The 13,230-nt window shown below is 45.5% G+C and overlaps 1 protein-coding gene across 1 annotated transcript; it reads right to left on the reverse strand.

Annotated features, from left to right (window-relative positions):
- Positions 1-3,993: 3,993 nt before the first annotated feature.
- On the reverse strand, positions 3,994-6,127 carry LOC144123851 (juvenile hormone acid O-methyltransferase-like). Its single transcript, XM_077656580.1, has 2 exons — positions 5,555-6,127; positions 3,994-4,164 (listed from the first exon to the last, which is right to left on the reverse strand). The coding sequence occupies exons 1-2, from the start codon at positions 6,125-6,127 to the stop codon at positions 3,994-3,996; spliced, it is 744 nt and encodes a 247-aa protein (XP_077512706.1).
- Between the last annotated feature and the right edge of the window lie 7,103 nt (positions 6,128-13,230).

The following is a 13,230-nucleotide window of genomic DNA, read 5'->3' on the forward strand; positions in this document are numbered from 1 at the left end:
ACTCGACCTCTTCCTTCTTAACTTCTGGGCGGCACGCCGTCAAGCCGAGCTGGCTGCTACGCGAGACTCTACTTCGGCGCAGGCACGCACGCGAGTGCACTATCTTGCAGCTAAGACACGCAAACATGAACGCGACCTCTCACGATGGCAGTGGCATGCATGGTAGAAAAACTTTCTGCAAAATCCTCGACTGCTTCTCTCATGCTTACGTTCCGTACAATAGAACATAGTCGCCGTTCTACTGACGCAGCAGCAACCGAATGCTTCGCAGCTAACCAGTCGCCAGACGATTTCACTAAAAATGAAGCGCAAAAGTTTTTTCCAAGATACGATGTCGTGCCTTCTTCAGCTACTAGTTTAAGTATGGCAGGATATCCCAGCGCATGCATATCAAATGCCATCTGCTGTCGCCGCAAATGGAATTGCGTGTCTGTTCTCTATGCCTGAGTTGGCGGCTTCAATAGATGATGCGAAATAGAAAACAGCGCCCCGCCCGGACAATATTCAGTACGAGGTGTACAAGAACCTGAGTACCGCTGCACTCTCTCAACTATTAGACACCATAAAAAAGTATGGCTGGATGGCGTCGTGCCCGAGAGCTGTAAATCCGTTGTCGTTTTTCCTATTCCTAAACCAGGAAACCTTCCACGGACTTTTGAAACTTACGAACTATCTCCTTAACTGCTACGTTTGTCGCGGTGGCTAGAGCCGCACGGTTTTTATCACCTCACACAAATTGGCTTTCGTTCATATTTTGGCACAGAAGACGTGTTGGCTATGTTGACATCTTCAGTTTTGTCATCTACCTTGCCGCAATATGCGTATCGTTTTTGCAATATATGTTGAATAGGCATATGACAAAATCAGTCATGCAGCCATTCTAGACTCCACTGACATGCTTATCTCCCTCTGAGAGTGCGACCAAGCGGTCGGATCATTTGTCCCTTACTGCGCCGTTCCCAAGGGATGAGTACTGTCGCCGACGTTATTTAATAATGCTTCCACCCCGCTGGCTTGGAGCTTACCTGACATCCTTGTCATAAAATTTCTGCAGTACACTGATGACATCACGGTGTGTGCTCACCAAGACCTGCATACTCAGGCGGCTGCCCTTCAATCTGCTTTGGATGTTACCTATATGCGCATCATCGATCAGACATCAACTTTCGATGCATAAAACAACATACACGTCGGTCGCCAACCGATGGAGACGCCGTAAGCTTGCTGCAGGTCCAATCCGGCTTTGTCTATCAGGCGCCCCACTACAAGAAAGCCCGAGTGTAAAAATCCTAGGCTGAACAATTCACCAATCAGGTTCAGCGGCTGCGTGGCTTTATGAGGCAAGAAGGCAAGGTGTTCACACATTGGGTTTGACTAGAATTTCTCCGAACATTGGTGGCACCGCAATTGGTGAGGGCAGTTCTGCAGCCACGTATTGTTTATCAAGCCCAATTTCAAGATCCTTCAAGAGCTCAATGGGATCGCCTTGAAGCCGTGAACAGTGAAGCTATGAGGACCATTACATGCCTTCCACGCATCACGCCGGTAATAGCTTTACAAGAGAATGTGCAGCTCAATATGATTTATGAGCTACTGAGGCACAAGTTTGTGCAGCTCAGCGACAACAAGCCAACAGATAATCGCCGACCAGCATCTGCTAATTTGGCAGCGTTGCTTCACCAAATATTTGAAGAACAAGATGCTTGCCTGCCTGAAGGGTCCAATGTTGTCTACGTAGAAGCAAGCATCCAAGCCTGCGAAGCAACAACAGCAATCTACTGCCCGCGCAGATCTGCCCTAAATCAAACCTCTGGGTTTCAGCTTACGGAACCCCCTACGTCTTTTCGTGCTGAGCTCGTTGCAGTTCAAGAAGCGCTCGATCTGCTCCGTGGCCGCAATAACTATGCTCTCTGCGGCCCGCGTGTCATCCGCTCTGCCGCCCTTCAAGTAGTCCGGTTGCTACGACGTGTTAGCCGCTGCCCAACAATATGTCAAAACATCCACCGCCTCGCGGCACGCATCCCGCAGACAGTACGTATTGAGTGGGTCCCACGGAATCTGCCGACCTTTCAAAGCCAGGCAGATTTAGCGAGCTCCCTCTTCATTTCAGGCTGACGATTGTCTCGGCCCCTTCACTTGGACAACTTTAACCTCCTTTCGTCAAAAAAGGAACTCATCTGGCGCTGTACTCGTGCTCTCATCCCTTCGTGTGCGGTAACTCTATCCCGCGGTCTTACCCATGAAGAGGAGGTTGCGCTTCGGAGGATCCGGGTCGGGGTTGCCCTCACACCTGCCGTCATTCAGAAGTGGCCTCAGCACCGAGATTTATTTCCTCGGCCTGGGTGTCCCATATGTAAACGCGACGTCATTGATGCCGACATTCAGCACTTACTCTGGGACTTCCCTGCTCTCAAGCTTACAAGGATCAGGCAACTGAAGGTAGCGGGTCTTTCATCGAGCAGCCCTGCTTCATATATTGCCTGGAAGCAGGGACCATACCATCGCTCTCTACTAGACTTCATAAAATGACCTAGCCAGTTTCCATTCATTTAATCATTACTGCTTCTTTGATCACACGTTTGCCCATTGGTGCCCTGAGGCAATAAATCTCGCTTAAAAAAAGAGATCAACTAATCAATCTTGTAGCTGCATTCATGTTTGGACCACGTGTTAAAAGCCACAGGGCGTATAACTCGCTCCTGGGTACAACCAGTGGCCTGGCTTCAACATCTAGCGCTAGGGAGCTTTTATTCACAATTAGCTTACAGTGTTCGAGGTTTTCGCGTGTTCGTCGTGTTCATATTCGTGGCATAGTGGTTCATATTCGTGGCATAGCGGTTGACTGTAATGTGACGAATGTCAGCAAATTTCAGCACATACTAAGAAATTGTCAACATGTGCAATTATTCAGCAAGTTGCTTATGAACTCGATTTTATCGCATATCGTAATATTCCACCATACTATCAACGTATCCGCATATCCCCTCTCGACACGTTCGAAATTTTCAGCTATTTGCTGTCAAAACCTCACACCATTGCTTTTTATGGCAGTCTTAACTACTATGTACGAGTGCAGGACAAACATTAAGCAAGATTTGCCAGGCATCGGAAGCTTAGACCATTGCCGTCTATATACAGATTGATGTATATTATAATTATGCGCTGTTTTGTCACAACTAAAAGTAAAGTCCGCCCCTCAATGTTGGCCTTGTTATTTCCTGTACGGCGAACATATTGCTCGAGGTGTTCGTAACTATATAAGACGTGGACAAGAAAATAATCTAGTGTCGGCAAGAAGCCGCTCAAGCGGATTAGTCGTGGCATGGCTTGGTGATCGGAACCTCCCACGACCACATTAATGGTATGTTCAAGTATGTGTTCGTCGTGTTCATATTCGTGGCATAGTGGTTCATATTCGTGGCATAGCGGTTCACAGTAATGTGACGAATGTCAGCAAATTTCAGCACATACTAAGAAATTGTCAACATGTGCAATTATTCAGCAAGTTGCTTATGAACTCGATTTTATCGCATATCGTAATATTGCACCATACTATCAACGTATCCGCATATCCCCTCTCGACACGTTCGAAATTTTCAGCTATTTGCTGTCAAAACCTCACACCATTGCTTTTTATGGCAGTCTTAACTACTATGTATGAGTGCAGGACAAACATTAAGCAAGATTTGCCAGGCAGCGGAAGCTTAGACCATTGCCGTCTATATACAGATTGATGTATATTATAATTATGCGCTGTTTTGTCACAACTAAAAGTAAAGTCCGCCCCTGAATGTTGGCCTTGTTATTTCCTGTACGACGAACATATTGCTCGAGGTGTTCGTAGCTATATAAGATGTGGACAAGAAAATAATCTAGTGTCGGCAAGAAGCCGCTCAAGCGGATTAGTCGTTGCATGGCTTGGTGATCGGAACCTCCCACGACCACATTAATGGTATGTTCAAGGACGCAAAGTCAATCGTTATTGTTTCTTTGTCATGGAGTCTCGTCAAACTTACCCATGTATTCTTGCAGGGAGCAGGAGCATTTAACCATTTCACAGCTTCTCACCGTCAGACCAGCTGCCTCAGCAAGTGATCTGGTGTACGCCAGTCGTTGTTCTGTGTTGGACATATCTTGAGTCACGGGAATCATGCTCTCCCAGAGCTGAAATCACAAACCAATACCTTTAGTGCTGAGTAAAGAGAAAAATAAAAGGGTGAATAAAACTAACGCGAAAAAACGTAGGCGTAAACGAAAAAAGGATACCATCACTGTGGCGAAGTCTATACTTAATCGTGGCAGAACGTTAATGCGGACAAGTTTATCCAGCTAATTAAAAGGTTAAATTGCGCGAATAAGACAGAACATACGAACGAAAACGTCACTACAGGCACAAATTTCGAACTGTTGACACGTGACTGCAAGCGGTTGTTATGTATGCTCGGAACTGAGGCGCGCAACCACCTCTGTCAATTCGCTCATGTGCTGATGAAAGATAGCACACAATGATCATATTTTTCTTTCCTTGTGCATTAAAGAACAACTCTGTAGTCCACCTGGTACGCCATTGCACCAACGCACCCACCCATCCATCCATCCATCCATGCATCCATTCATCTACCCACCAACCCGCCCATCCATCCATCCATCCATCCATCCATCCATCCATCCATCCATCCGCCCATCCGCCCACCCGCCCATCCGCCCATCCATCCATCCATCCATCCATCCATCCATCCATCCATCCATCCATCCATCCATCCATCCATCCATCCATCCATCCATCCATCCATCCATCCATCCATCCATCCATCCATCCATCCATCCATCCATCCATCCATCCATCCATCCATCCATCCATCCATCCATCCATCCATCCATCCGTCCATCCATCCATCCATCCGTCCGTCCGTCCATCCGTCCGTCCGTCCGTCCGTCCGTCCGTCCACCACGAAACACGCAGCGATAGTCTAACCCGCCATTCGTTTTTGGTTCGCACTAAGAGCTCAGAGCGAACGAAGGCGAATCTGCTGTGAAGCGGACGATTATCACTTTGCCGGGCGCAGCCATGATGCACACCACGGAAGGGACAATATGGGGAGCGCTATGGAGCGAAATATCACTATCTTAGCGAAGAAGCAATTAGTTCTATGTGACTTTACTCTAGCGGTAAATTTTACTCGAGAGTAAACTGTTCGTGCAACCGGCCACTGATAGGGTCTAAATGTTTGGAGAGCGCAAATTACGGCACCAACTGCTCTCAGCGTCGGGTAAATTTTTAATGATGAAGATCTTGTTGTGGAAAATATTCAACTAAACACAGTTTTTTGAGTTCCTGATCATGGCATTCTGAGGTGACAACTCCTTCTGCAGTTGCGCTTTTTCTTTTATACAGCGGCTGGTAGCGTTATCTTGCGCAAATCTTCCAGCGCAACCGAGAAGCGCAATGAGCCTGACCTCGAACAAGCATTTGCAATATTAGCTGTCATAACATAATAACTATCTTAAGCATAGTTTTTCAAAACTACAAACGTCTTCCCAGTTCCATGTTTACCTCTTGAAACTTGCTCCAACGTGTCCTTTGAGCCAGCATCCTCCAAATTTCGGGTGTGACATACCACGCCGAGTAGTACAGGAGGCACTCTCCTCCAGGTCGAAGTAGCCGCGCCACGTTCTTCCACGCTGCAGCCTGGTCAGTGACTCGGTTGAACACGTTGAAGGAATACACCCGGTCGAACAGCGCGTGCTTTTTCACGAACTCAGCCACGTCGCCCGTAATGTCGAGCTCCTCGTACAATATCTTGGGGTGCGCGCTGTGAGTTCTTGCGTGCGACACCATGTTGCCGCATATGTCGGTAGCCACGATCCTCCGTGTGTGCCCTTGGCAACTCGGCAACAAAAGGTCTCTGGTCACACGGCCGCATCCACAGCCAATGTCAAGAAACTGCTGCTCCTGGCCTTCTGCTGGCTCTTCAACGGCATTTTTAAACGTTGCATTGTAGAAGTTGAGAGCGTTTGAAACTGCCTGGAAGCAACCATTGGCACTTACTGTGTACGCAGCTGCGTCGTAGTTGGGTTCTCTAAACGCCTTCAGTAGTTGATCATTGGTTCCGTTTTTAGTGGTCATTTTTAATGAGACAGTCTCCGTACCACCGCCGCTTAACCTTGACGGTTCGTCGACGTTCTGAAAGTATTATATAAGACAGCATGCAAAAAAAGCAATTAGGCATGCCTCTTCTCGTGTCTGCCATGATAAAATCAGCGCGTTCACCCACGTCACGTGAGGCATTGGGTTCGTATATTCCACGAGCTGACTCGATAACGTCGAGATAGTTTTCAGCAAATACAAAGTGAGTCATTTCCTGCCATACAGCGAAACGGTGGAAGAAAGGCTGAGAGCAATCGCTTTAATTTTGAATCAATTAGAAGTAGTCAGAGTCATTCAGTGCTCTTTGTGGTCATGAAACTTCCTCGGTACGCTATGCGGGCTCTCCATGCGCTGCTGCCACCGTCAGCAAAAGCACACCATCTGAGAACCTCGATCGTGTCACAAAAGTGAAGACCCTTCTTCTTGCTGGAAATTTAATGGTGCAATCTGACATTTACGGTCACTTCGTGCACAAAAGTAACGAACTTGTGCACGTGGGAACATGCCGCGGAATTGCTAGGAGCCGGAATGCCGTTCCGGCAAGAGCGGCGCGACCGAGGTTGCTTCGTTGTTCCCTTGCCCCAGTACACGGCGCTACGACAAAAAAAAAATTGAAGAGGAGACCTGAGCCTTAAGACTTAAGGCTATGACAGGAGTGCGTAATAAGTTAATTCCGATACATACAAAGGCTCGCTCTCTACTTTACATTCACAGATCCTTGGGAGTCCTCATACCCCTTTTAGCGCAGTGGTGCAGCTATAAACAATGCGCCACTGCCCTGCGATGGCAGGTGCTCCCAGCGGTGAGCCTTGTGTGTCCAATGCTGCGCTTCTCGAGCGACCAATCATTAATTTTACTGCCACCGGCGACGGTGGGCAGTTTTGCTCGAAATGAGGTGGGCAGGTCCTAAAGACGCCAGAAATTGAGGTGATATAGGTGGACCACCTTCCTCCAATATTGCTCGCTGGGGGCCACATACCAGAGCCACGCCTTAAATTTTTCGCTCACTACGCCGACAACGCCAGCGCGGGTAACGCCGAGACCATATTTTCTGGAGAACAGGGCTTTTAACGCTATCGCCTTAAAAATGAAGCGGACAGGACCGTTGGAAGAAACAGGTGACTTCACCTCCGCCTCAAAATATGCGCATGCTAGACAACATGTTCACGCTACGGAAATAATTCAAACCTATGAATTTACTCTAAGCGGCGATGCGTTATAACTAAATCGGAGATAGCCCGTGCTGATGCCTTTAAAGAATTTTGAAAGGCCTGCAGGATGTTTGGCAAACGCCAACACGCGGAGGTTATCGGCGTTAGTAACACTACTGAAATGTCGCCCTAGGTTGTCGCGTTCCAGCCGACAACCTCAAGACGATGCCTAGTCATGCTGAAGTGCATATTTGCACTGCATCCGCAGGCGCTGGTACGCACTGTAGCCCCTACGACAGTTTCTAACATTATTTCTAACATTATAACATTTGTTTTAATAATATAATAATAATATACGCTATAACACAATATATAATAATGTAACACAATTCAAACGGTGTGTCATTTGGTCGCATTTAAAGGCTGGGAAAGGGGAGGTCAGCTGAACCCGTTACCGTCGTTTTCCAGGATTTCAAAGAAAAAGCATCTCTCTTCAAAAATTGCACCAAACTCAAAGGTTCTAATATTTCTACTCAGAATGATTACTCGCAGCCTACCTTAAAAAGTTGGAAGATGTGGCAGAGTGCAAAATTCTAGAAATTGCAAGGCCGGAAAGTGTGTCTTCTTTATGACAACTTTTCCATCGACAGCGATGTATTTATGTGGGACGAGGCAAAACTAGAACGGCAGATAATTTGAGAACCTCCCCAAGCATCTTCCACATGACGCATTCAGGATAAGCATGTTAGGCTTCTTTACATAAACGCCAAGAGTCTTGTAAATAAGACTAACCAACTTGAAGGAGCTTTTTTAACCTATAATCCACTCATCACCGTCATTACTGAAACTTGGTTGCACAGTGCAGTCAGCAACGACGATCTTGTTCCTCCAGCGATCAAATTTTATCGTAAAGACAGACCCACCAGGGGCGGTGGAGTAGCTGTAGTAATGCAATCGGAAATAGAAACCGTTCGCCTTCCTGACCTAGATGATGTAGAATGTTTATGCTTAAAGGTGGAGCTATTGGGCATGTGATCGTATTGTGTGCACTATATAGATCATCAGAGTAGGAGCCATATGGCGCTTTACACGAAATATAAGATGATAGTGGTTGGGGATTTCAACTTTCCATGCTTTGACTGGGACCGTTTGCTTTCCAGCGCCGACTCTGCAGTTGATTCTAATACTATGTTAGATACCATGTTTGACAATGATCTCGCTCAAATAATCTGTAAGCCTACACGTGTGGGCAATTCGTCTAGTTATATTCTTGACAGTTTTTCTTGATTGTGCTTTGGTGAATCTGAAGTTTCTGTGGATTCCGGCTTATCGGATCCTAAAATGGTGTCTATTTTCCTAGCACTTGCTCCCGGATCTCTTAAAAATGATCCAGTGGTTAAAACAGTGACAAATTTTGAGCGTGCTGACGATGATGCCATTTTAGATTACTTATAATCTCAGTTTGCTGACTTCTCTGATGATGATGGTACTGTCCTTTGGAACAAATTTAGGAATGTATGCCATTTTCGTTTGAGTAATTTTTTAACTGACAAAATAAAGAAAACGGCCAAACATACCACATGGAGGAACAGGCATATAATACATTTCAAACAGAAGGCCAAACGCCTACGCAAGAAAAGAACAGCATCATATGCATTCAGCGAAGCTCGCGCAGCTCTTTCCGACGCCATTATACGTGCAAAGTCTTTTTACTCTAACACTCCTCCCCGAACTTCATATCTGAGGACTCTCAAGGCTTCTCGAACTTTATGAAGGAAAGCAAAAGGCATGTGCAACAAATATCTCCTAACGGTGCAGTGATCACTAAGCCCAAGATTTTTGCACAATACTTTAACCAATATTTTCACAGTGCTTTCACTACGCCCGCTGAACCTTCATTTTCAACATTCCCGTCACAATTCCCGAATGTCACTGATTTGATTTCGCATGAAGGAGGGCTGAACATGCTGCTCAGACTTAAAGTCAAATCTTCACCTGGGCCAGATGGTATACCAGGCGCATTCCTTTGCCGTTTCGCTGAAACACTGATCAATTTCCACGTAGTTATATTTCAAGCTTCCATTAGAACTGCGTCCATACCTGACGATTGGAAGACTGTACATGTGGTGCCCGTCCTGAAGAAGGATTACCCACTTTCTTCATCCAACTACCGCCCCATATCTATATTATGCTCTTGTAAGTTCATGGAGCACATCGTGGCTAACCTCATTTCAAATTTTTTTCAAGAAAATAACATTCTGTCGCAGCACCAGCATGGCTTTAAGAAAGGGTTTTCTACGAACACTCAGTTAGTCACAATATATTTCGCTTTCTTTCTTCCGTCGTGGATAGAGGCGGCCAGGTAGGCTCAATTTTTGGGATTTCAGCAAAGCTTTCGACCTAGTACCCCATAATAAATTATTTGAGAAGCTTGGACTTATAGGACTGCCAGATTTTATTATTGCTTGGGTATCAATGTATTTAACACAACGCAAACAGTACGGAACTAATACAGGACATGATTCTTCTGCTCTTCCCGACACATCTGGTGTCCCGCAGGGCAGCGTGCTTGGGCCGCTGCTGTTTTTGTATATTGCAACGATATTGTAGTTGTGGTTGATGAACCTGTACAGATTCACATGTACGCTAATGACTGTATTATTTTTAATGAGATCCGGGCAGCTGACGTGCAGACAATACTAAACACGTCCCGTAATAATATTCACCCATGGTGTAATCGATATGGCATGAAACTTAACTTTGAAAAGACTGCCCAGCTAAGTGGTACAAGAAAACTTTATCCATTTACATGTTCTTTTTTTTCGGGTCAGGAGCAATTACTCACGTAAACGAATATAAATATATCGGTGTAAAATTAACAAACAACCTAAGCTGGAACACTCACATTTCTAAGAATTGCTCGTCTGCCTTACGAAAACTTCGTCTGTGTCTCCATAAACTAAAAGATGCACAACTTCAGGTTAAGGGACTAGCATACGAAACCTTTATAAGGACTAAATTGGAATAATCATGCACTGTATGGGATCTATATACTGTCACAAACATAAAAGCACTTGAGCGGATTCAAAGGAAACTTGTGCGAATCATGTTTTCGCAATACAGTCGAACAGGTTCAGTCTCTGCATTAATGCATTCAAATTCAATGCCAACCCTTCAGTCCCAGCGCAAGTTTATTCGTTTGAAATTCTTATTTTAGCTATTTAACCATAAAGGTGGAATAAATTCTTCCCCTTATCTTTTACTACAGAACACCATACGAACTCGTCACTATCACCCCCTTTCTCTGACCCCGTACTTTGCAAAGACTAACCTATTTCAGCACTCTTTCTTTGCCCAAACCACCAGTGATTAGAACAGCTTACCAGCTTCGTGTGTACGGTCTCTTGACCTGATAAGTGACCATTGTTAGCTTTTTTAGCTTGTTTTGCTGGCTTCTTTTTTTTGCCTGCCTATGCCATTTCTCGCTGCTCGTGTTTTGTTCGCATTTTGGTATTATTGCTCAATTTGGCATCTGTTTCTGTAATCCATTCCTGCTAGGACCTCACGGCCCTCCACTATGTTATAAACAATTAAAATAAAGAAATAAGTTTTTATTCACTGGTTGCGTGTGCAAATTGCTGGCTTCCTGTCGTTAGATCAGAAGGAAGTGTTGCAACGAGTGCTTGTAAACTGACGAACAATAGGGGCCTGGACATCACTTCGGACCCAGGCAGTAAACGTATAAAAGCGAAAAGTTGCGAGACCAAATGACGAGATCATTTGGCTAGGAGCGCTGTTTTCAAAATCTCTTGAAATGAAGAAAGCGGATACTTTTCAGAGGGCGGCGGAGGCAAGCGCGAATTTTGCGAAAGTTGTTTGGTCACGGTGTTTGGTCACGCACCAAGATGATGTATAGGCAACGCGCGTAGTTTAAATGGCTAAAACAAGGTCCTAGAGCACCACAGCCCATAACAGTCCCTTGCAGGAATCCACAGTCTCTTCAGAATTACAAGTGATGCGCAAGAAAGCAGAACTTGCTCTTCTAACGCACCGTTTTCCACCAACATCCTCGACCAGAGTAGCGTCAGGAGTGTGATGTAGCCTACCTGTGCATGCTCTCGCCAGAAAAAGGCAAAATACAGAGTTGTGGTTGTGAAGCTGCATATGCTTAAATATATATATTAAAGTTACTGAACACATAAAAAAGTTAGCTTGGTATAATCATGGAACGCGTTAGCGCGATGCAAAAAGGACGAAAGAGAGACACGGGAACACAAGACAAGCGCTGCTTCATGCGTTTTTCCTGTGTTCTCGTCTTTCTTTTTTGCCCTTGCTGATTCGCGCTGCCGCTTTCGTTGATGATTCAACAACTATCCCGCACCAAGTTATAATTGGGTTTGGCGGGAAGAAGAAAAGCTGATTTCTCAGATTTACTCAACAATTATATCAAAAAAGCCTGGTTACACTGACAGCAATTCCAGCTCTAGGGCTGCAGCTTGAGCTAGTCCGGGAAGCATGTGTAGGGCTGCAGACAGCGACAGAGGGGTTCTCGTCGGTTCACCTTTCTCGATCCTGTTCTTAATTCTGGCCTTGGTTATTATCATAGTAACACCTATTCACCAGCTCAAAAAGAGACTGGTTCATACCTTTCTGGGCAGTAGTTATACACAAACTCCGTGGTATGAAATATCATTGAAAAAAATCAACAATTAGCTCGTTTTGTGTTGCCCAACAGGCGTACCGATTGACATATTCAGAGCTGTGTTCACTTCCGCGCTCAAGTTACTCTACTTAATATAGGTTTTGTTTACCTTAATTTAAGGAACTATTTGTGGAATCTCATTGCACATCTTTTTTTCTTCATGCAACCCTAGCGGGAAAAGTCCAGTAAGTGAAACTATAACACGACAAAGCATGTTTAACTATAACGAAAATAAAAACTTCCGCACCGGTTACCCCTTCGGGTCTTGCAAATGATCTCCTCTTGCCGTATATTTTAGAATAGCTGTGGAAAAGCTAACAATTATATGGCTTTGCCAGCCACCGGTGATAGCATAACGGGCAACGAAACAGTTATAATTCGATATTCCGGCTGAAACCAGCTAACAGCTTGTTTCGAAATCGACTTACTCCTTTCGTACAGTGGTAGAGCAGCTTCAATGCCCAGTTCCCGAGCCTGTCGCGAGCTGAAGTAAGCAGTGCGTACACAGCTCGGCCTCCTCCGGTCACGGGCTCAGCCACACAGCTGTGAGAGACACTTTCGCAGCTGTCGCAGACACTTTTGTACCGTTCACTGGTCGCAATTATTAATTAATTGAAAAGCAAGCATAGGTCAGTGTACCGACGTTGTATGTACGTTATGAGAGACGGCGAAGAGGAGGCATGTGCTTCAACTTCGACCAACTCGACCCTCAGTGACGAGCGCCGAGATCATACAGCACATAGTTCTTTTTTGCATTTCATTGCAGCAGAAATGTGGGCGTCACTGCAGGTCTTCGAACCCATGACCTCGTATTCAGCACATTAATGCCTCTTAGTCACGGAGTCAGAAATGTAAGAAATCTATACTATATATATAGTTTGCGTTTGCAGGCTGTTTTTTCTACTAGCGCCAAAATTTAAACAATAATGGTACCTACATTTTTGGTTGTGCAGTGATGAAAATTTTGACTCTGCAGTGGTGTTAGTCGGCACGGCGTCCACTCACAAGCAGGAAAAACTTGCGAAGTAATTAGTAGACTAACAAAATGAATAATTAGCTTTTTACACTAGACGGCAGCTTTTCTTAGCATGAAGGGAATGCTACGGAAGCGGAGCGTTCGTGCAGGTGCAATTCCATCCAAACAGTTCAAACGCACGACGGGTGAGCCTGGCCGCGTCCTGCGTTTCTCTCCCCGCGGTACCATCACACCGTCACTGGGGCGGCAGCTG

This window comes from Amblyomma americanum, chromosome 3, assembly GCF_052857255.1.
Source record: "Amblyomma americanum isolate KBUSLIRL-KWMA chromosome 3, ASM5285725v1, whole genome shotgun sequence".
Lineage (NCBI taxonomy): Eukaryota > Metazoa > Arthropoda > Arachnida > Ixodida > Ixodidae > Amblyomma > Amblyomma americanum.